General features: G+C 38.5%; 1 protein-coding gene across 12 annotated transcripts in view; it reads left to right on the forward strand.

The window, feature by feature from the left end:
* The window catches only part of CDK14 (cyclin dependent kinase 14), a 616,562-nt gene that overhangs the window by 457,624 nt on the left and 134,277 nt on the right, over positions 1-24,661 (forward strand). For all 12 annotated transcript variants that reach the window (XM_045497022.1, XM_045497019.1, XM_045497020.1 and 9 more), the window contains one exon: positions 16,001-16,049. In XM_045497022.1, the coding sequence (XP_045352978.1) occupies positions 16,001-16,049 (49 nt within the window). The remainder of the gene's footprint in view (positions 1-16,000; positions 16,050-24,661) is intronic.

Below are 24,661 nucleotides of genomic sequence, written 5' to 3' on the forward strand. Positions count from 1 at the left end.
CTAGTCTTTAAGAAGGTGATGGAAAGGGCGCCTGAGTGGCTCAGTCAGTTAAGCGACTGACTTCAGCTCAGGTCATGATCTCACGGTTGGTGACTTTTGAGCCCCGCGTCAGGCTCTGTGCTGACAGCTCAGAGCCTGGAGCCTGTTTCGGATTTTGTGTCTCCCTCTCTGCCCCGCCCCTGCTCACGCTCTGTTTCTCTCTGTCTCTCAATAACAAATAAACGTTAAAAAGAAATTGAAAAAAAAAAAGAAGGTTGAGAGAAAAGCAGAAACTGTTGTGTGGAATATTCAGTGCAGGAAGATTGAAAGGAGGACATCTTCATGCCAGGATGTTGCCCTTCAGAGACCACACCTTTAGTCAGGAAACCCCTGTGGACATGCAGAGACATCTTCCTTGCTCTTGCAGAAGAATAATGTCTGCTCCATCCCACTCACAAAGTCCTATGGAAATTAAATGAGATAATCTATTTTTACATTCTCTTTTTCACTTTGTATTTTCTTTTATTCTACCTATCCTTAAGAAGATTTGAGCTAACTGTATAATTGATATAAAAGTACTTTTAAGCTGCTAAAGGCATGTAACTACAAAATAATATTTTGTACCATTTATATAGTGTCCTCTGCCTGGTATTTTTTTTCCCACTCGCTCTTTATGCTTTATCTCAAGAATCATTTTTTATGCCTTTTTTTTTATATTGATTGATAGCAACTGTAATGACCATAGGTTACATCTGGGTGCACAAGAGTATAACTATGTGATGGTTATAAAAGTGGACTTTAAAAATTATTATGCAAGGGGCGCCTGGGTGGCACAGTCGGTTAAGCGTCCGACTTCACTCAGGTCACGATCTCGCGGTCCGTGAGTTCGAGCCCCGCGTCGGGCTCTGGGCTGATGGCTCAGAGCCTGGAGCCTGTTTCCGATTCTGTGTCTCCCTCTCTCTCTGCCCCTCCCCCGTTCATGCTCTGTCTCTCTCTGTCCCCAAAAAAATAAATAAACGTTGAAAAAAAAATTAAAAAAATTATTATGCAAATATCTGTCTCTTATCTCAGATTTTATTGCTAAAAACTCCATGGGTCCGCTTAAGGATTAGGACATTTAGACTCTCTCCACCCACCATCAACCTCCATCTTCTCCAACTTTGTAGTTCCTCCTCCCACCAATAAATGCCACACTGGTCACATAGTGAAAAAGCCAGTTAATGAGTAAATTTACGAATGAAGTGAACTTTATAAAACAGAGAAAGATTTAGAAAAGGTTAAACATGACAGGAAGGGAAGATTGCCTTTATTTTTTCGCACTCTCTGATTGTGGCAGTAATGCTGGGAGGTCACAGGTCGCTGCAAGTGGGGGAGAGCATGCCAACATTGAGAGGCCACATTCAATCAGCAGTAACGTGCTTCAGATACTGTCGTGGTTCGGATTCTTATCAAGTACGCCACTACGTGCCAGGTAGCACTGTAGGGCCTGAAGACACAGTTGTGAGCAAAGCAGATAAAACCTCTTTCCATGTGGACCTTATGTGCCAACGGAGAACCAGAGAGCAGAAAGCTTATAATTTGGTGTGGCTGGAGAAATGTGACCATGAAAAGCCACAGGTGATTCATAGGGGTGGGTTCTGGAAGGCCAAGGTGAGGAGTTAGGATTTTATTTGAAGTCTAAGAAGAAATCACTGAGCAGGGAAGGTTTTTGAGCAGAGAAGGAAGCTGATGTTCTATGTTTTCAAAAGGACCCACTGGCTACAAAACAGCACGGCCTATTGCACAGATGGAAAGGGGCCGCGCCTAAAAAGCATGAAGTCCTCTTGACTGGGAATTTTTGTCTACAGCTCTGGGTTGAGAAGGATCTATAACGGAAAGCATGAGCTTGGGGGAAATTATTGTCACAGCAGTTAACAGTGATGCCATAGACATGGGGGATAGAGCTGACCAAGGATGTGTTTTGAAATAAGCCATAGAAATGGCCCATGCTATAAAATAAAAATAAGAAACAGCCCAAAATCTTGATAATCACTAAAAAACATAAAATAACGGTTCAGTTCCTCCCCAGGAGGCAGATCTGTGGGGGGGGAAATACCTTTATGAATTGTAGAAACCCATTTCAGTGCAAAGCAGGGACTATCTGTACTTATTTTCTCTGTATCTACTTGAAGAATTTCCCATGTATTTTCACTAGAGGGCATCAATAATGATAGAAATTAGCAGAGCGTCTAGAAAATGCCAAAGAAAATGTAATAAGATTACAATTTCAAGGAGAAATGAAGTTCTTCTGATTGCAGCCTTATCAAAACAAAACAAAACGAAATGAAATCCTAAGTAGACTGGTTTCATTACTCCCACTCTTGGAAGTTCATAAAATTCAGTTGGGGAATTATCCACACCGCATCTCACCAAAGTTGTCTGGAATGCCAGTCACCAAGTAAAGATTTCTCCATCTCTTTAATAATCCTACTGCCCACCCTCAAAGAACTAAAATCCTTGTATTCTGTCCAATGTGTGTCATTTGGTTAACATCATGTCTAAGAAGAGAACTAGAAATTTAGCCTACAAGTGAGATCAGAATCAAATGAAGATATGGATGATTTTCAAGGTACTGAAATAATTGTCATCTCCTTAAAAAAATAGAACACTTGAGTTGTTATAATGCCATTCACATTACCGTAAACCAGCCATACGCTTGTCATTGCTTTGTTGTTTTATGTTACTGCTTTGTTGTTTTATTGCTTTGTTGCTTTGATGTTTTATATTTATCCTGTTTGCCATAATGCCAGCAAATGTATAACTAGAAATCTATGCATTGTGAAAGGTCCTCCATGTACCCTGACCCTGAACTTTTAAACATGTTTCCAGAAACTTTAAAACTCAAGATCTTAGGAAGGGAGACAGATAATTGGAAGTTCAGATCTAAAACAAGACAAATTGATTCCTATGTGCAAGTGGGGTCTGACCACAGTACCTTTTTTTTTTATATGAAATTTATTGTCAAATTGGTTTCCATACAACACCCAGTGCTCATCCCAAAAGGTGCCCTCCTCAATACCCATCACCCACCCTCCCCTCCCTCCCACCCCCCATCAACCCTCAGTTTGTTCTCAGTTTTTAACAGTCTTTTATGTTTTGGCTCTCTCCCACTCTACCTCTTTTTGACCACAGTACCTTGAGTAGTTAATTGTGTCTCCAGGTAAGGAGTGGGACCCCACAGGTCTAAGCCTTGCACAGTTAACCATCCTCAGCAGTAATTCTACACAACTGTGAGAGATTCATGACTAAGTGATTGAACCAAGGGTATGATGAAGGAAGGATTTTGTCTTCTCTGTCCCTGGGACTTTAGAAGTGCACAGAGAACAGTATGGTGCTCGTAATTTGAGAATTTGTGAAAAATTTTTAGCATTTGAGACTTCTTAGAAACACAGAATAATGACAGAACATCGAGGTGCTAGTTGACTGGTGATGCTATTTGCATTGTACAGTTTTTGACTGTTTGCCAAATGCTTTCATGTACATTCTCTCAGGAGGTCATCAAAAGAGGGCCAAAGACAGGAAGATGCATGAAGCTGAAGCTCCGTGAGGAAAGCCCCACAAGGTAGCATGGGGCCAGAACCACACACAGCAGTCGATGCTGCCATGATAGGATTCAGAAAAAAAAAAAACACTGCTAAGTCAGTGCCAAACACAGACAAGTTGTTAATTGCTCATACCTGTGTGGTAAGCTGGGTTTCAGCTGATCTTGTCCTGGTTTTTTGCAGGGTTCTCCTCCAAGATAGATGCAGGTTGGGTTCTGGTCTTTCCACACATCTCTCATCCTCCTTGGAATGGCAGCTATGAAATAGTGCTCTTCCTGTGACAAGACAGGGAGAGCACAATGCCACAGACACATTTCAAACCTCCACTGTGTCAATACCACTGACATCCATTGTTCACGCCAAATGTCATATCCATGGGGCAGAGACGCAAACCCCACACCTGAAGTGGGGGTGAAGAGAAGGACGAGAAGAAATATTTGCTTAATAATGATCTAATCTCCCATACTAGGGTTTATGACTTCTAGGCTTATCAGCTACCCCTGACTAAAATAAGTGAATCAGCCTTGATTTGTTTAAAATGATGTTGATTTTAAAAACTTCTTCAGACCATTATCATATGGCTCCTGCAAGACAAATCCATGACTATGGAATAATAACTCTTCTCCTGGTATAGAGGTTAAAGGAAAGATCTTTATTTATTTATTTATGATGCAAGTAATATTTCACAATATCCAAATATCCAAGTAAGGCATGATAGACTGACGACTAATAATTAGCTCAGTTGTAAGACCTGAGGAAATCTCCTTCACTTACACTTGTCCTTGAGACAGCGCTGTCAGAACATCTTTGTAGCTGACAATGATAATGTTTGCAATGGAGATTATTAAGAAAGAACATACATGTGTATGTATGCAGACGCTTTCACCTCTAGAGCCAGCTTTATAAATCCAACTAATAATCTCTCGATTGTTAAAAAGGACAATCGCTATTCTCTCAGAATACTAATCCTTGCTCTCCACTAGTGCATTAAAAATCACAGAATTACATGTAAGGATTTAGAAAAGTATTGAAGTGTCTGTGATTTTTATTCATTTCTTTAACTGTCACCTCAAAAGGGGTACTTCAGGAAAACTTGAGCATTTACCCTCCCTAGAGTAATACTGCTTTCAATATGCAGTATGTCTGCCTTGGGTAGGGATAACTTCATGATGCAAGATGGTCAGTTTTTCAAACATATCAATAATAGTTGTGATAGTAGTAGTAATAGCTAGCAAGTATTGAATGTTTATTGTGCGTCAGACACTCTTATCAGCTCTTGAGATGCATTTCCTTATTGAACACTCACAGTAAATTTACAAAGTAGGTACTGTCACTACTCCCACCTGTGATAGAGAGAAACTGAGACACCAAAAGGTTGTTGTTGTTGTTGTTGTTGTTGTTGTTGTTGTTGTTGTTTTTAAGTATTATGTCCAAGGTACTAGAACCTGGAAGACATTGTCTGGCATTTTGTATGAACACAAGACAGATATGCTCTTCTAGGCAAAAAGCTAATGCACTGACAGCATATGGAAAATGCAATGGGAGTGGGGAGAGTATTGTTTGTGTGCATGTTTTTTTAAGACTTTTTTATAGCACTTTTAGGTTCACAGCAAAAGGGAGCAGAAGGTAGAGAGATTTTCCATATATACCCTGTCTGCACAAAGTCACAGCTTCCCAGCTTCCCTGTTATCCACAAGCCCCCCATGAGAGTAGTAAATCTGTTATAATCAATGAACCTACCCTGACACATCATTATAACCCAAAGTCCATCATTTATGTTAAAGTTCACTCTTGGTGAACATTGTACATTCATCGGGTTTGGACAAATGTATAATGGCATGTATTCACTGTTACAGTATCATATAGAATAATTTCACCCTGAAGAGTCCTCTGTGCACGTCCCACTCTTCCCTTCCTCTCCCCTAACCCTGGCAACCACTGATCTTTTTACAGTCTCTGTAGTTTTGCCTTTTCCAGAATGTCATATACTTGGAAGTGTGCATGTTTTGTATTGCTGGTTACAGAAGCTTTGATCTCTTTGTGCTGCTGCTGGCTTTGTGCATTGTTGAGGTCAAATGTCAAGTCTCTTCCAACAGAGACACAAAGAGGTTTTACGGTATAGTGGCTAAGAGCATGGACTCCACATCGAGACTGTCTGGGTTCAAATCCTGGCTCCGGGGGTGCCTGAGTGGCCCAGTCGGTTAAGCGTCTGACTCTTCAGCTCAGGTCATGATATCATGATTTTGTGGGTTCGAGCCCCACATTGGGCTTCGTGCTGATGGTGTGGAGTCTGCTTGGGATTCTCTCTCTCCCTCTCTCTCTCTCTGCCCCTCCCCACTCATGCTCTCTCTCTCTCTCTCTCTCTCTCTCTCTCTCTCAGTAAGTAAACTTAAAAAAATCCCAGCTCTACTATTTGTGAGCTGTGTAACATGGACATGGTGCCCGGTGTCTTGCTACCTCAGTTTCTCTATGTGTAAAATGGAGGTGACCATAGCCCTTCCCCCATAGTGTTGGCATGAAGACTAGAGTGAATTCCTATTTACAAACTACTTAATATACAAAAAATGTTTGCTAAATATCAAATAGGAGGCTTGCGTATCCCGGCTCTTCAGTAAGGAACAGTAAGTAGACTGGGAGCAGAGTCCTGGTTCCTCTTCTGCCACTAGCCTGCATCATGGCCTCAGGCCACTCAACCTTTCCAACCTCAGTTTACTCATACATACAAGGAAGCAGTTAGACTACCTGGTTGCTCACACTGCCTGGGGGAGGTGCTGAGTGCCCTCTCATTCTCCCTTAGGAGAGTTTAGATGGAGGTGTGAGTGGGGACCCATGGAGAGTAAGATGCAAAACCTTTCTTTTCCTTTCTTTTCTGGGAGCTGTAGAGATATGTTCTTATTTATGAATAGTACACTGTAGACTTTCCTATGATTAAACTTTTATGGTTAAACTTTACTTCTCTAGAGAAAAACAGTGTATGGAAAGGGAAGCGTTCCATGACTTTTAGGTTGGATAGTTTGAAGACCATCAGGGAATACGCACTCACAAAGCCACATTTGTGTGTGTGTTAGAAAAGCCAAGACAGGGGCGCCTGGGTGGCTCAGTCAGTTAAGCATCCGACTTCAACTCAGGTCACGATCTCGCGGTCCGTGAGTTCGAGCCCCGCGTCGGGCTCTGGGCTGATGGCTCGGAGCCTGGAGCCTGCTTCAGATTCTGTGTCTCCCTCTCTCTCTGCCCCTTCCCCGTTCATGCTCTGTCTCTCTCTGTCTCAAAAATAAATAAACGTTAAAAAAAAAAAAAGAAAAGCCAAGACATAAGAAGTAAAAATATTTAATGAATATAGTAGAACGTTTGTTTCCGAAAGTTGCTCAGAGATTACTTATTTTAAAACTCACCCTGTTAGGAATTAAAAGCTGATCTGCTGCAGCCAGGGTGGGTCAGAGTGCTTCAGTCTCCTCTGTCTACTTTTGAGGGTGACTGCTCAGCATTTTGAGATAGCCCTCTGGGTGACAGCGACAGTGGAGTTCTGTTCAGCATTAATATGTCATGTCACAACCTCTGGTTGGTAACACTGGAGCTGTATCAAATCTCAGTCATTATGTACTTTGGGGATATCACGTGTGTTAAAACTGAATTGCAGTTGTGCAAACATACACATTATTTCTAAACTGCCCATTTGGGTCACTCTGCTTTTTTGGAGTTGAAATATTTAAAATCCCCTTATTTTGCAACAAGTTTAGCCCTCTCTGTCTGGGGTAAACTCTCATCTTCTGTGCAGGAGTGCTGCTTTACTTCTGTTCTAAGAGCTGTAGGTAGATAGTTTAAACCTGGCTTTTCTATGTCCTGATCAGACTATCAACTGAAATGTTCAGCACTGGCTCAGTTTTCCTAATAAAAGAAAGTAAAGTGCATGAAAATTCTTGCACATACTTGTAAATACAGTTTTCTTTTATTGATGATCCATTAGTATCAGTCCCATGTTTTACTGTGGGATACTTATGATGACACGTTTTGTGCATTACTATATGTCCACAGTGCTAGAACAGGCCCTGGCAGACAGTAGGCACATGATAAATATTTGTAGAATAAATGAGAGAAAGAAAGAATAGTCATGCCTCCTATCCTAAAGGATTTAAGAATATTATATGTTACATCAACAAGTAATAAGAGTGATTGAAATGTCACCAGAGTGGGGGCGCCTGGGTGGCTCAGTCGTTAGGCGTCCGACTTTGGCTCAAATCATGATCTCAAGGTTTGTGAGTTCGATCCCGTGACAGGATCTGTGCTGACAGCTCAGAGCCTGGAGCCTGCTTCGGATATCGTGTCTCCCTCTCTCTCTGCCCCTTCTCTGCTCACACACTCTCTCTCTCAAAAATAAATGAACGTAAAAAAAAAATTAAAAATGAAATGTCACCAGAGTGATTCATAACTGTGTTCATTGTTCACCTTCTAAAGAACCAGAGCCTTTTTGCCTCACTGAAATAATCCTAAGAAAGGCCTCAGGTTCACCACCTCTGCCAGGTAGTAGGATGGCCACAGTTCTTCAATGAAATTATTACTACTTTCTTACAAGCTCAGTAAGAAAGAGTAAATGTATCTGTTAAAATATAAAATAATCCTAAAAGATTTAAATTGTGAATGTTTGCATTTAGAGGAGTTAATTATCTAGTACATCCAACATTTCCTGTGGCATTTTGGACATACTCATTTTTATATTAACTTATAAAAGACTTATTCTATGGTGTTATTTACATTGGATGATATTAAGTCTGTTTGCAAAAGATAAACTAAAGTTTTAGACTTTTTAAGATCTCTTCTTATTGCTGCCCCTCCCCCCAAAAAGAAAGAAAAGTGTTGGTTTACAAACCCTGATTTCAGCTCTCAAGTCCTTTGAACATACTTGAGGTTTTTAACTGGTTGGTTGATTTAACTATTTACTCATATGCTTTCTTGTTATTGAAGTTAAAAGCACAGCAGTATCCCTTAAGATACAAAACAAACAAACATAAAACTGGAGAGAAAGAAATGAGGGGAAAAATTAATTGAAATTATTTTCCCCATGTCTACAGTACATACCTATAGCAAATGAGTAAATTCCAATTTAGGTTTTCTCTTCCTGTGGGTTAAAATATGCTTTCATAATGCCTCAAGCTATTGCAGATTTGGCTCTTAAGAGCTGGGAAACTAGAATGCGTGTCATTGTTCTCCAGTTGTTTTCCTGTGGAATTTCAACAAATTGCGGCAGTTTGAGGGAAAACCTTTCCAGTTTTCTGTCTTCTCACCCCCATCATATCGCATAGCATGTGATTTCTTCTGTGCCCCAGCTCTCCTCCCTGGTCTCCCACTGTGTGTGATCATCCTCCGCAGTGTCCCTGCAATAAGACGAGAAGGTGAAAATCAGCCTGCAGGTTTAAATTAATTGCACTCCTCAGTTATGCTCAGAGTTAGCCAATGCTTTAAATCACAACATTCTAAACTTCTAGTTTAAGCATAATTGGAAAGAGAAAGCTGACATTAAAGTGGTAACTGACAGAGTAAACTTAAAGCAGAACAGTGTAAAACACTCATATGCAAATAACTGTGAATCATCTGATAAAATTATTCAGAGGCAGTCGAATATTTTATTAAACATACCTTTTAGTGATTTGGAGCACTGATTTCAGCACCTTTTTGTTTTTAAAACTTGCATGACTAATTATGTTGTGTTTGTTCTAATGGAACATTACTTTTATTCATAATGGAAATCGTTTTTAAAATTTAATTTTTTCATATAATGATAAATGTAATGCATGTTCATGGCAAAAAAAAAAAAAAAATGTGAGCGAGCCCTCCATTTGAAATTGTGTACTTTGGCAGTTAAGATCTGAGAGGTATTGGATACAAGAGAGCAGCTTCTGTGTTTTAGTGGGGCTAGCTTCAGATATTTGAGTTTATCCTGCCTTCATTTGGAAAAGAAACAGTGGCTCTGCCTCTGGGCTCCCAAGGGACTATGTCCATATCCACATTGCAGCACTGTTCACCCTGTGTTTGTAATTCTTTATTTGCGTTTCTGTGCCACTGATCTAAAACCAGGACTTACTCATTTCTGTGTCCAGTGCAGCTCCTGGTATCCAGGCAGGTGCCCAGGTAACATTTGCTAAAAGAATTGAGTCTATGTGAACAGTGATGGAAGGTAGACATAGGAACACGTCATTCTTCCTTGTTTTTTCTTCTTTCACATGGCATATTTCAATTTTGGCTCTTTTATGCATTGCTAAATCTGACATATTGTACTTCTGAAAAAATTTTCTATTAGCATATCCTGTCAAACTCTAAATAGAGGCAATTCTTAGAACTAATATTTATGTGCAGTCATTAATTGCTAAGACTAATAATTTACTTGTAAATGCAAGATTGTATTAATTTTATCTGTAATGGAATTCTTGTTCCTCCTGAAATCATAGCAAATTATTTAAATTACTTTGTGGGGAGTACAAAGTTAAGGCGATCAAATTTGTTTTACAAGAACATTTGATGTAATTAATTTTTAAAATATATCTTGCTTTTTTAATACCAGACTTTAGACAATAATAATTTTTTAAAGACTTTATAAAAAGAACTGTTCTCCCCATTTCTCCTTTCTTTGTCAGTTAATCCTCAAACCTAGAATATGCCTTTAAATTTCTGCTCTACACCAACTGGCTGAATTATGTTGTGACTTTATAATACAGTCTAGTGGAGAATAAACTCAGGCATTAGATGATCTTTTGAGACATATAAATATATAATTGTTGGTGAGCACTTTCACCTAGAGCTTTAGAACAATAGATATTTGTAACAAGGCCTGATCTTCAGCGAATGCACACCATTATAGCATAATGACTAGTTTCTACACTGATTGGTCAGTGCCCATGCCTTGCAGGTTATTAAATATTTTAACATTTATCCCTGCTTGAATGATGACTCTGAAACTCCATGAAAACTGTAAGTACTTTCTGAATCAGCCTGGAAAGATTAATGTATTCTCAGGGTAATATTTGAGGTGAATATGAAATTCTAAATCTTTGAAACCTGGAAATTGAAGATCAGTAAATGCTCTATAGTCATCTTAACTCCTACTTTTCTATCATACCCTATACCCAATTCATCAATAAATCTTATTGCTCTGCCTTTTAATGAGTTGCAGACTGACCCCTTCTCACTGCAGGCACTCTGTTACTATAGCCCAAAGCACATCAACTCTCTCCCATACAGTTGTAATAAACTTTTTTTGGTCTTCCTGCTTCCACCCTCGCTTTTGATAGTATATTTTCCAAAGAGGAGCCAGAATGGTCCTTAAAAAATGTCTAGATAGTGTCCCTCAGGCCACAATGGCTCTATGTGAGCCAGTCTTCTGCCCTTGGGCACCTTCTCTGTCTCAGCCTCCACTTGCCTCTCCTACACTGTCTGCTCCAGCCACCTGTCCCGCAGACCCACTCCAGCCTTGCACGTCCTGGCTGGAATATGAACTACCTGCTTGCATGTAGGTTTTCTGTGTGGTTCCCTTCTATATCCTCAGCCCCAAGAAGTACACCAAGGACACAGTAGTTGCTCAATAAATAGTAGTTGAACTAATGAATCATTGCTTCCAGTCATTCCATTTCGATAAACTCTGTGTTTAAAAATAGGAGGCTGAGGGGCGCCTGGGTGGCTGTCGGTTAAACATCCGACTCTTGGTTTTGGTTCAAGTCATGATCTTACAATTTGTGAGTTCGAGCCCTGCATTGGGCTCTGTGCTGAAAGTGCAGAGCCAGCTTGGTATTTCTCTTGCCCCTCTCCGACATGTCCTTGTTCTCTCTTTCCCTCCCTCTCTCTCTCTCTCTCTCTCTCTCTCTCTCTAAATAAATAAATAAATAAACATTAAACAAATAGTAAGCTGAGTATGTTCTTAAATTTATTTTTGTTCTTCTTATCAAATGGTTGTTCTTACACAGGAAACATACCGTCCCAAAGCAATATCAACCATTTAGATTATCTCCTTTAAAATCTTGTAATTAAAAGCAGACAACACTGAAAAAAGATACCAACCGATATTAAGCAAAATTAAGCCTTTAGGTATTCAATTTTTAAAAAGAAACAGGATCAATATGAAAAAGAAACCATTTAATTTTATTGGAGGACATACACATAAATCCTGTCTAAATGAAAAGACAGACCATATTAATATATACAAAGATTTTATGTCATTCTTTTCAGATAAATATATATTTTAATGAAACTCCAACCAGATTTCCAATGGGAACTTTATTTTGTTGATTGACTATTTTGTTTGAAACTCCCCTTCCCTCATCACCTGATCTAAAGTGTCCCTCTCATACTGGTCAGTCTACATTATATCTCCTTGTTTTACTTTGCAGAACACTTTTTTCCCCAGTTTCATTGAGATATAATTGACATATAGCATTGTGCAAGTTTAAGGTGTGATTTTATATATATTCATATATATATATATATATATATATATTACAAGATGATACCACAGTAAGTTTAATTCACACATCCATCACTTCACATAATTATGATCTTTGTGTGTCTGTGGTGAGAACTTTATTTTTAATGTTTATTTTTGAGAGAGAGAGAGAGAGAAAGAGCATGCACTTGAGAGAGGGGCAGAGAAAGAGGGAGAGAGAGAGAGTCCCAAGACCAAATCCTGCAGAGTCCAACGCAGGGCTGGATCTCATGAATCATGAGATCATGACCTGAGCCAAAGTCAAGAGTCGCACTTAACCAACTGAGTCACCCAGTCTCCCCACTGTGGTGAGAACTTTTAAGATCTACTTTCTTGGCAAGTTTTAAATATACAATGCAATATTGTTGACTAAAATCACTATGCTTTCCATTAAGTCCCCAGAATTTATCCATTTTATGACTGGAAATTTATACCCTTTGACTGCTTTTCATCTGTTTCTCTACCTCACACCCCTTGCCACTGTCAACTGCCAGTCTGTTCTCTTCTATGAGTTCAGGGTTTTTTTTAGATTCCACATATAAGTGAGATCATACAGTATTTGTCTTTCTTTGATTTATTTCGCTTAGCATAATGCCCTCAAGGTCCATTCATGTTGTCACAAATATCAGAATTTCCTTTATTTTTATGGCTGAATAATATCCATTGTGTGTGAATGCGTTATGTACACATTTTTTTTCATCCATTCATTCATCAGTGGGCACTTAGGTTGTTACCATATCTTGGCTGTTGTGAATAATGTTGCAGTAAACATAAGAGTGCAGAAATCTCTCTTCTAATCATTTCATTTCCTTCAGATACATACCCAGAGGTGGAATTGCTGGATCATATGGTAGTTCTATTTTTAATTTTTTGAGGAACCTTCATACTGTAAAGTGGCTGCACCAGTTTACATTCCCACCAACAGTATATAAACATGCTCCATTCTCCACATTCTCGCCAGCACTTGTTATTCTGGTGTTTTGATAATTGCCATGCTAGCTTGTGTGATGTGATATCTCATTGTGGTTTTGATTCACATTTCCCTGAAGATTAGTAATGTTGAGCACTTTTTCATGTACTTGTTGGCCAGTTGAATATCTTCCTTGGAAAAATGTCTTTTCAGGTCCTTTGCCCACCTTTTAATTAGATTATTTGTTTGTTTTTGTTTTTGTTTTTTGCTGTTGAGTTATATGAGTTCTTTATATAATTTGCATGTTAACCTCTTATCAGATATGTGGTTTGCAAATATTTTCTCCCATTCTGTAGGTTACCTTTTCATTTTGTTGATGGTTTCTTTTGCTGTGCAGGTTTTTACTTTGTTGTGGTCTCACTTGTTTATTTTTGCTTTTGTTGCTTGTGCTTTGGGTGTCGTATCCATAAAGTGCCTAGGAGCTTTTTCCCTATGTTTTCATCTCTACTTTCAGGTCTTAAATGTAAGTCTTTAATGCTTTTTGAGTTAATTTTTATGCATGGTTTAAATAGGGGTCCAGTTTCATTCTTTTGCATGTGAATATCCAGTTTTCCCCGTACCATTTATTGAAGAGATTATCTTTCCTCCATTGAGTATTTTGGCTCCCTTGTCAAATATAAGTTGACCATAGAGCACAAGTTTAATTCTGGACTTTCATTTTTGTTCTGTTAGTCTATGTGTCTGTCTTTATGCTACTACTGTACTGTTTTGATTACTGTAACTTTGTAAGATATTTTTAAATCATAAAGTGTAATTACTCTAGCTTTGTTCTTTGTTCTCAAGATTACTTTGACTATTTGGGGTCTTTTGTGGTTCCATACACATTTTAGGACTATTTTGTTTATGTTTTTGTTTTTATTAAAAAATAGTAAAATAGTATTCTAATAGTGTAGTATTAGACCTTAGGTGATGTTGGGTAATATGAACCTTTTATAATATTATTTCTTCCAATCCGTAAACACAGGATTCCTTTACATTTATTTATGTCTTCAATCTCTTTCATCAGTATTTTAGTAATTTTCAGTGTACAGATCTTTTACCTCCTTGGTTAAAATTATTCCTAGGCATTTCATGTTTTTGATGCTGTTATAAATGCAACTGTTTATTTATTTCTTTTTCAGATAATTCAGTATTATTATATAGAAACACAACTGACTTTTATGTATTGATTTTGTGTTCTGCAACTTTACTGGATTTGTTTATTCTAATGGTTTTTTGGTGGAGTCTTTAAGATGTTATCTGTATAAAATCAGGTCGTCTAGAAACAGAGACAGAGTCTTACTACTTCCTTTCCACTTCAGATGCCTTTTATCTCTTTTTCTTTCTTTCTTTCTTCCTTTTTTTTCCCTGATTGCTCATGATCAGACTTTTAGTAGCATGTTGAATAGGAATGCTGAGAGTGGGTATCCTTGTCTTATTCCTGATTTTAGAAGAAAAGCTTTCTGCTTTCCCTGATTGAGAATGATTATTAGCTGTGGACTTGTCATATATGGCTTTTCTATATTGCGGTATATTCCTTCTATACCCAGTTTGTTAAGAGTTTTTATCATGAATAGATGTTGAATTTTGTCAAGTGCTTTTCCTGCATCTGTTGAGATAATAATGTGATTTTTATTTTTTATATTCTATTAATGTATATCACATTGATTCATTTGCATATATGAAACCATCCTTGCATTCCAGGGATGCCTAATATAGAGACGCATTTTTTCATTGCTGGTAGGAATATGAAAAGTAGTATGTCAGCATCTATTAAAATGTAAAATGTGCATACCAGTTGTCAAGCTGTTCTATATGGAGAAATCTGTCTTATAAAAGTGAAAACATTAATATACAGAGGTAGATGTGCAAGGATATTTTTTGAAGCATTGTTTTTAAGGGAAAAGGAACTGGAAGCTACCAAATTTTCATCAGTAGGAGAATGGTCAAAAACTATGGTACTTCTATCCTGTGTGATATTATACAGTTTTAAAACAAGTATTACATCTATTTTCTTGATTTAAAGGACTGTTTGCTCTATATTATTAAGTACCTTAAAAAATTCAGAGAATGTTTACTGTGCAATCCATTTTAAAATTAAAATAGTACATATATTTGTGTGTATATATGGGTTTGTGTTTATAAACATAAAGAAATATGTGGAAAGAGACATACCCAAGCCATTAACAATTGCTGTATTTTCAGGAGTCAAAAACAAGGAGCAGGAGGGGTGCCTGGGTGGCTCAGTCGGTTAAGCATCTGACTTCGGCTCAGGTCATGATCTCACGGCTTGTGAGTTCAAGCCTCGTGTCAGACTCTGTGCTGGCAGCTCGGAGCCTGGAGCCTGCTTCAGATTCTGTGTCTCTCCCTCTCTCTGCCCCTCCCCTGCTCACACTCCGTCTCTCTCAAAAATAAATAAACATTAAAAAAATTATTAAAAAAATAATAAGGAGCAGGAGAGGTGTGTGCTACTTTATTGTTTAACATGGTAAAACATATTACATCTTAATTTAAAAATATAATAAAGATGATTCAATGATGTATGTAAATATACATTATAGGACATTAGTAGTTTGACTTTGAGCATGTATAAATACCAAGTAGTGTAAGAAAGGAGAACCAGCACTACTGTATTTGATTAGAGATGTCTTCATAGTGAAAACAGCGGCTCTCACTTCACTGATGTGTCAATGTTCTTCAAACTACTTACAGTTTGGAGGTTTGGAATTTGTGTCTCTTTTTCAACTCAATTAAAACTTAGTTATTCTCAGAAATAATTACTAGGAAACAGATTATTAAATAAATCACCCTACACATAAGAAAACAATGCTTCATATTTACAATGTTAAGATTTTCCTGTTTTATTCTTTGTAACTGCCTGATCTAAAGATGAAGATGTAGTGTGGCTAGTGTACTCATCACTAAATCAGACGCTATCTTTATAAAAGTTGAGCTTTTTTAAAAAACATATTTGCAAATTATACATCGGAAACAAAGATTGTTTATCATCTTTCTTTTTTATTTCAGAACGCTTTACCCTGTACAGCTCTAAAAACCTTAGGCAAGCGTGGAATAAGTAAGTCCGTATACCGTTTATGCTTGTTTTCTCTCTCTTTTTCTCTCAGTCCCTCTCTCAATTTCTAAAGTCTCCAAATAAGTTTGTCTTGACATTTGTTTCATTTGTTCATCCAAATATCCATTTCTCCATTCATTTAACCATTAAACAGTTGTTAAGCCATAACTATGCACCAGCCACCATGTTCAGCCTAAGCCAATGCTGTTATATATGAGTTTGGGTTCTGAGAGCAACGTGGCTTTGCTTCGAAATGATAAATCCTAAAATTCACTGGGTTCAGGCTTCTTGTAACTAAATTCAAGAAATATTTTAGCATCAGCAAAATAGCATTTAAGTGCAATTTAATGACTGATTCTAATCTAAATAATGTTGGTGAACACCTCTGAGCAAGATAAAATTGATCTTTCACATTTTTTCAGTTTATCTATTGTTCCCCTAGGCCTTCTTGGAAAACTAAGTACCTATATTGCTTGAAATGTATGTCATCTGTTTATTTGATTTCTGTTCTCTCATCTGATCTTGTTGAAATAGTTTTATTTCTTGGTTTTGAAATTTGATGAAATCTGAAGATCTGAGTTTCTCAAGTTAATCATAGGTCTTTTATTGCAAGCCAACCTGTTAGTAAACCATTGAAAGTTGGAAAGCAGAGTAATTGAGTCACTCTTGTTAGTTGTGGATATCATATTTCAAGCATTATGCTGGGGAAAAAGTAACTGGAACTGCTTTGATTTAAAAATTTTTAAAGTGTCATAACAAATTTTTGTCTATGGGGACTTCAGTATTATTGCCTTAGTTTTTACTGTTATGACATATTTAATTTTAGACACCATCAATTATAAAAATAAAAAAATAAGAGAAAACCTTTTTATAATAAAAATGCCTTTAATCGGTATTGTCAGTAGATACAGTGGACAGCTTATTGTAAGGGAACTCATGGAATGAGTACGTGAAACTCTGCAGTGGTTTATTTGAAAGATTTGGCAGTTTATTTTTATTAAATCCATCTTAGAAGAGCCCTGGAATAATTATTTTTGTCTAACACAAGGCTTTGCATTTGCCATTTGAAGAGTTAGTTCTTATTATCTGTAGAGTCTCCTCTGGGAGGCATGCCGTCTTCTGGGAACATTCTGTGTGTGTTCCTCACTCTTTTGCCCTTCCACCTCCCCCTCTTTACTGATCAGCAGTCTAACATTTTAATTAAGTGCTTTCATACACCAGATAATATATACAGTATACAGATCCTACCTTAATTAAATGATCAAACACATTCTCTCATATTGCTCAAAAAGTTTTGTCCAACCAGGTAACCATTGTATGAGACAATCTTTTATAAAGCAATTGAATTTCTAACCCCATCTTTGAAGTAACAGGAATATCTGCCGAATCTACACGTAGCGTTTGTGGCGAATAGCCTTCAATTTAGAGAACCTCCATTTCCTTCCATCAGAGGGACAAAGCTAGAATGACCTCCAAATTGCCCAGGAAAATAAATGGCAGATCTTATCCACTTAGAATCGTCTACAAAAGATGGGAGAGGGGTGTCTGTAGACAATGCTGAATGATATTTCTTCCGCCATCCTCTTGTGGTTATGACCCCATTCATTTCCACATGGCGCATTTCAGTCGTTCATTTTTGTGACTTGTATTCAGCACCACCTGCCATCACAAACAGTCTAGCATACATGCCCAGGTGAAGGGCCTTTCTCATTCTGCCTTCCATAGTCACTAGTGAGATGCCTCTCAGAGAAGGTACTTCTAGCCATTTACATTACTCTACTCTGGGAGAAAACGAGGTAAAAGAAAAGTAAAATTGAAATAGTATTCAAGCTTTGCATTGCTTCACTTCATTCTGACCACCTAAGACTTGATACTCACTTTTCTCTGAGAGTTGTTCATGTTATAACAAAAGTAGTTAATTTCATTGATGGAAATCAGGATGTAGAATCCTCTGGTATTGACATTTTAGACATTTTAACGTTTATTTATTTTTATTGGGACAGAGAGAGACAGAGCATGAACGGGGGAGGGGCAGAGAGAGAGAGGGAGACACAGAATCGGAAACAGGCTCCAGGCTCTGAGCCATCAGCCCAGAGCCTGACGCGGGGCTCGAACTCACGGACCGCGAGATCGTGACCTGGCTGAAGTCGGACGCTTAACCGACTGCGCCACCCAGGCGCCCCGACATTTTAGACATTTTAAAAACTATGTGCATCATGCACAATCTCCTTTAAATTTTTCTTAAAAGATGCTAGGTATCTTCTTAAAAGATGCTTTTATTCTTAAGGGCAAGTAAGAATTCTTCAGCGTACGATTTTTCACAAAATAAGAAAACAGTTTTCTCTTTAAGATATAACTTCAGGGATATTTATTAATTGCATTTTCTATGAACATAGGATTTATAATTTTTCTACCAAAGCCAGGGTCTGAAATACTGAAGGAGAGGCGCCTGGGTGGTTCAGTCGGTTGAGCATCTGACTCTTGTTTTCTACTCAGGTCATGATCTGTCTCACTGTTCATGGGTTCGAGCTCCATGTGGCGCTCTGAGCTGTCATTGGAACCTGCTTGGGATTCTCTCTGTCTCTGCCTCTCCCCTGGTCATGCACTCACTCTCTCGCTTTCCTTTTCTCTCAAAAACAAATTAATAAAACTTAAATTATTTTTAATAAAAAATAAAATACTGAAGGAAATCTTACATTTTCATGTAAAGTCTTTTTAATGAGCTGGTAGAATTATAGCTAATGTTTTTCTTTTAATCTCTAACATCACATATGCTTTTTAAAAAGAAACTACAAAAGCATTTAATAAACTGGGTCCTACCCTTAGATTACTTTTAAAACATGTTAGGGAAACTATTAAAAGCTGTTAGCTTGAGGTAAGATTTTTAAATTATAAACATAATTTGCTTAGAATCAAGCTATTTTTTAAGTCCCCATAAGTCTTATTTTTTGTTGCCTTAAGGAGTTATTTCAGAAAACACTAAGTAATAAAATATCACTAAAAATGTTATTAAAATACTACTTTCTGGTATCCCAGTGTTACCTACTGAATCCTTAGAGCCAAGCAATAGCCTCTAGCCCATTAAAACCCAATGAAATTTCAGAGACATTAATTTGTTATTGATTCTTCATCCAAATGGACTTGCAACCTTGCAACCATCGTAGACATTTCAACATCCCTCACTTCGGAATGAGCTCTAAGTTCAGAAGAACTTCATTTAAAGACTTGTAAGCAAGTGCTGGCTTTCTCCATCACTACAAACGAATTTGCTTGTCTACAAGCACAATTACGAAACGAGCAATCGGTAAATTCTCATATATAGCAGTAATAGGTTCAAAATAAAGGAAACTAATTTGCAAGAACTAATTTGAATTCAATTTAGATGGGTTAATAGAAGACGGGTAGGTTGATATAAAAAAGTAAGTCACTGCTTAAAATTAAATAGCAATGTATTTAAAAATACATATTAACTCAGCTATTAAAGCTAGTGGATCTGTTAACCTGCCTAAAAGAGTAAGAATTTCTTGAGAAATGAATCCTTGAATCTCTTTGAACAGCTGTAACAAGTGACCCAGTTTATTTGGGGGCCAAGCCTGCCCTAGGTAACGCCAATACAATTCCCTGCTGACTTCGTTTATACCAGTAACCATGGGCATAATTTTATCCTTTGAAGGATTTTTTTAAGTATTCTGGGGAAACAATGCAGTAATGGGAGAAAAATATCAAAAGATGCAGCAGATATCTAAACTCAAAAGGATAATATAAAGAAGAAATCTTAATTACAGGATTGAGATTAATAAGTACATATTAATAAAGAAAAGAAAGTACTTTTATTCCCCTATATTGGACATGCACGAATTGCGTGGGCTCTTCCTGTTTAAAAGGGGATTTTGGATTAAAGGGAGACAAATCTTAATTTTATATAAATACATGTACTGTTTTCTGACCTCCTTCAAAACATTCCATTTTATTTCATTGGAGTTATAAAACTCTCCCTATTTTTCTTCCAAATCTCTCTATTTAGAGTTGTCTGACATTGGCATGTATATGCAATCAACCAAGAATTTCAGCCACTTAAAAGATCTTTTATTATTTTGGCTGGAGAAGCAGCCTTAGTATATGCTCTCCAGCAATGTTAAGGGTAGGATTCCAGGAACACATTTGCTTGTTTTGGAACTTTTTAACAGCTGAACAATTTGGGGGGTTTGAACGGAGCAAAAAGAGAACCCAAGATAAACCACCCTGTCACAGAAGACATATTTGGAAAGAACAGCTCATGGTTGATAAAGCAATACATGTCCACAGACTCGAATAGGTGTAGGGTAACCTCATCCTGCTCTCTCCACCTACGTGCTCTGGTTTGATTTATAATCCTCCTTGATAGGTAGGTCCAACTGAATTTATCCTCTAAGAATTGAAAGCATTGATTCTTTAAAATGCGTAATAAGTACAGAGTCATTGTAATGAAGCTCCCTTAGTGGAAATGCAAAGATAGAAAAGAAGACATTGACCTGCATATATCTGAATGCACCAACAGTGACAAACCCTGACTTAGAGGATTGAAGTGTTTCCTAAATTTGTATTCTTGAACTTTCCTTGAATACATTCTCTCATTCAATGGTTAACTTTCAGAACATATTTTATAGATGACTTGCTAGATCCATGTTACATGTGCATAAAACATAGTCTTTAAAATAATATTTAAAAGAAAAATGTAAACTTCTCTCTGTAATTTATGTTGCTGATTCCCTGTTTTTCTTATGGCAACATCTGACTATGTTCAATTAAGATTTAAATCAGTGCCTTCTCAAGAAACCAGAAGCCCTCTTTTTCTACTCTGCCTTATTGTTCTAAGTTGATCTGAAATTTTCCAAAATAAGAATATATTGCAAAGCAAGTTAGAACTATCCATTTCTGTACCAGCTTAACAGTGTGAGAGGAACATAAGAATGGCTTTTGGCACTAGGAGGAGCAGTTGAGCTGAGCCAGATTCTGAAGTCCGTCCTCCACTTCCACATTTTTTTTCATTGTTGATCATTTTTGTTATAAGTCTATTTACTTCAAAGTAACAGTTTTAATTTATTTAGTGCCTGGAGATTTCTTCCCCCAGTATTTCCAAAGAAATTATTCTGTACATTATCAATGCACTTTTTTTAGGCCTGGATATATTGGGGTGACAAGCTCTACAGCAGACATTTTTGGAATTCCATTCTCTTAACCCCAGGATGAGTTGGAGCTGCAGCTCTTCCCTGCCCGGCTCGTGGATGTGAGCCCAGCTTCAGGAGGCTACAGGGGGTGCAATTCCTCATGACACCCTTGGAAATAGAGTTTGCAACACTTCGATAATCAGATCCACACAGGTGTCTGTCCTGATCTTGGACACCCGTGCATGGTGTTGTTTGGAGGCCCCAAAGCCGCAATTCAGAGGAATTTCTGGGAACATTCATTTTCACAAGAGTGATTCACTATTTCAGCTACTGAAAGCAACATGTAGGTGTGATGTTTACCAGATCTGTTAAACCCCTTGCCACCTCCCAGAGAACAGTTCTTCTAGAAAATTGAAAACTATATTTTTGAAAAGGGAAAGAGGAGTCCAGGTGCTGGTGGGAGTCCTAGAGAGCCCCGAAGAAGACAGTATCAAGGGCTGTCCAGAGATATGGGTCGGGGCAGGTGCCAGGAGGACACAGAGAAAGCTAGGCAAGAGAAGGTTGGGAAATTGCCAAAGGCCCAGACCTGGTTACTAATAGTAGCAATAGCATAGATATGATAGCATATAAAACATACATAGTCAAAGGCCTAACATACCCTCCTTGCCCCGTAGTCAGAGTTGTGATGGGGTAGCCATGGTAATTAACACTTGGGCAGCCTTTTGCAATATAGAATTTGCTTTCTTGTATGTTTTCACATCCTCATGTCTTTTTTAACAATCTTGGGAAGTAGTCAGGACACATGCTACTATCTCTATATAGCTTGAAAAAAAGAAAACATGCTCAGTGAGGTCAAATGATCGATGCTATGGAAAACTACAACTTGGAATGTATGCCCCAAAGTGAATTTTAGGAAAGAAGTATCAATTTAATAACCCTTATATTCACGTGGATCAATATCTTATTTGTTTTGTTCTTATTACAATCTTGGTCATGGAGATCTCTTCTGGGAAATGATGCAATTCATTTCCAGTCTGGGTTTTCAGCAGCAAGAGAGCTGGGCTGGAATAGAAATCTGACTTCTTTCCTGGGGAAAGTGTTTGTGGCAGGCTGGCCACACACATCAACTCAGGCCTCCCCTGTGCCCACTGCTGGATAATGCACCATTGGGATAAAGGCAGGTTCGTGACAATCTTAAGTGCTAGAGATGACAGGCCTGCTGGCCACCCATACAGACCCTGCTAGTGACATTAGTACCCTATTCCACACAGCTCCCACTTCCCCCAGGAGGTTATCCTCTGTCATTTTGTGCCATTGCCAGATATCTTGTCCATGTCTTTCTTGTGGTAGCAAAGAATTTGCTATCATTAATAACCACTGGTGATGGCCAAGGGCAAACCCCGTGCTATTTGTTATCCGTTGAGCACAAGTTTTTTGTTCCACTTCTGATAGACAGAAAATATCCATCTTCTCTCTTACTAATTGGCAGTACATGCCAGGCTTGGGACCTGGCAATGGCTAGTGTTTTTCAGCTTTTTAAATGATGTGTTGGATTCCTCATCCCCAAGTACATACTTATGGTGCAGCTAATACCTTCTTTCTGCCATCCAGCTCATTAAGGAATAAAATCCAGTCATGCTTCTGAAGTGGCACAGGGTTTCCAGGAGCAGCTGGGCTGCCTGTTTCTGTGAAAGGAGGGCAACACATAGAATTAGGCTTTCTTGAACTGTTTCCCAAAACAGATTCTAGAAGCGTGTGTGAACTGAAGTTCTGCTTCTCCAAAATCTAAAACGGTGTGTTTGTGTTCTGTGGCTGCCATAACAAATTACCATAAATATTTTGGTGTAAAACACCACAGAAGTATTATCTCACGGTTCTGTTGAGCTGGAGTTTAGATGGGCTCAGCTGGTTTCTTTGCTCTGGGTCTCACAAGGCCAAACTCAGCTATCGGTAAGCCTGGGCCCTATCTGGAGGGGTGGAGGAAAAATCTGTTTACAGGCTTATTTAGACTGCAGGCAAAATTCAGTCCCTAGTGGCCAGAGGGCTGAGCCCTCTTTTCCTTACTGGTTTTCAGCAGGAACTCTCACCCAGCAACCAAAGGCCGTCTGTTTCCTCATCACACTGCCCCCTCCTGCTTCAAACCAGTCAATGGCAGGAGTCTTTCTCATTGCTTGGTAACTCTCTCACTTCCCCTCCTGCCCTATCTCTTCTGCCTTCAGTAGGAGAAAGTTCTTTGCTTCTAAAGGCCTGCCCGTATTATCCAGGTTAATCTCTCTGTTTTAAGATCTGCAACCTTAATAACATCTGCAGAGTCCCTTTTGCCATGGAAAGTAGCATATTCACAGGCTTCAGGGATTAGTGAGTGGACATCTTTGGGGCCATTCTGCTCTCCACAAGTGGATACTGGGGTTTCCTATTCAGTGATGAGTCATGGGGTAAGGTAGAGCAGAGGGGGCAATCCCAGCCTTCACGAGGTCAGACACAGTCTGTTCTGTCTGATCTCTGACCCATCTAGTGACAAGCACAGATGTCACTCTGACTCTGGTGGCTCCATGTTGCCCGGTTCACATTAGGTATCCCCAAAATAAGGAAGAAATCATTTTCTACCTCCTGCATAGAGGAAAAAAAAGAGATTATTCTCCAGAAAGTCCATAGTCTCTGAAATATCTGAAACTTTGGCCTAGCATTTCTGTCCCCTTTAGGTCAGTGCTGTCCAATACAACCTTCTTCATTGATGCAAATCTTCTCTATCTGGACTGCCCAGTGCAGCAGCCACTAACCTCCTATGGCTATTGATCGCCTGACATGTGGCTAGAGTGACTTAGGAACTGAATTTTAAAGTTTATTTAACCTTAATTAATTTAATGTGAATAGCCATAGGTAACTACCATATTGGGCAGCACAGTTGTAGCTCAACATGTAAACTATTCATTTATTTTCAGTGCCCACCAGTGTAGTACAAGTGTGGATGTCTGATGCTTTGGAAAGTCTATGCGTTTGAGTTCTTGGCATTTTGTGCTCAAGTATCCAGAGATCTTCCTTTATATTTTTGCTTCTCACCCCTGTCTTTTATTTGTAAACACTGAGAAAATAATAGCTCTGGGGGACCCAATAAGTGTAATAAATCTGCAGAGGGACTAGTAAAACTATCAAAGAACATCAAGCAGACATTCCTTCCCCTCCTCCTCCCGTCAAGAAGCCACGCTGTTCCCTCCTGAGGGGCACTGCCTGTTGCAAGTGTCTCTATTCCTTTCTCCTTCTCTGTTCCCGCTCTCTCTTTTCTGTTGGGAACTGCTAGGGGTTAGACACACAGCTCTCTCCCCTTTTTGAACTCCCTCAAGAATTCACCTCTCTGCTGTTGTTCCCGGCCCCCTTGATCTACCCTAACTCTACTCAGAAAATATCATAAAGGCTTAGTTTCCTCCTCACCACATAGGAGATGCTATTGAGAATCTCCACTTTCTAAAT

Source organism: Leopardus geoffroyi, chromosome A2, assembly GCF_018350155.1.
Source record: "Leopardus geoffroyi isolate Oge1 chromosome A2, O.geoffroyi_Oge1_pat1.0, whole genome shotgun sequence".
Taxonomy (NCBI): Eukaryota; Metazoa; Chordata; class Mammalia; order Carnivora; family Felidae; genus Leopardus; species Leopardus geoffroyi.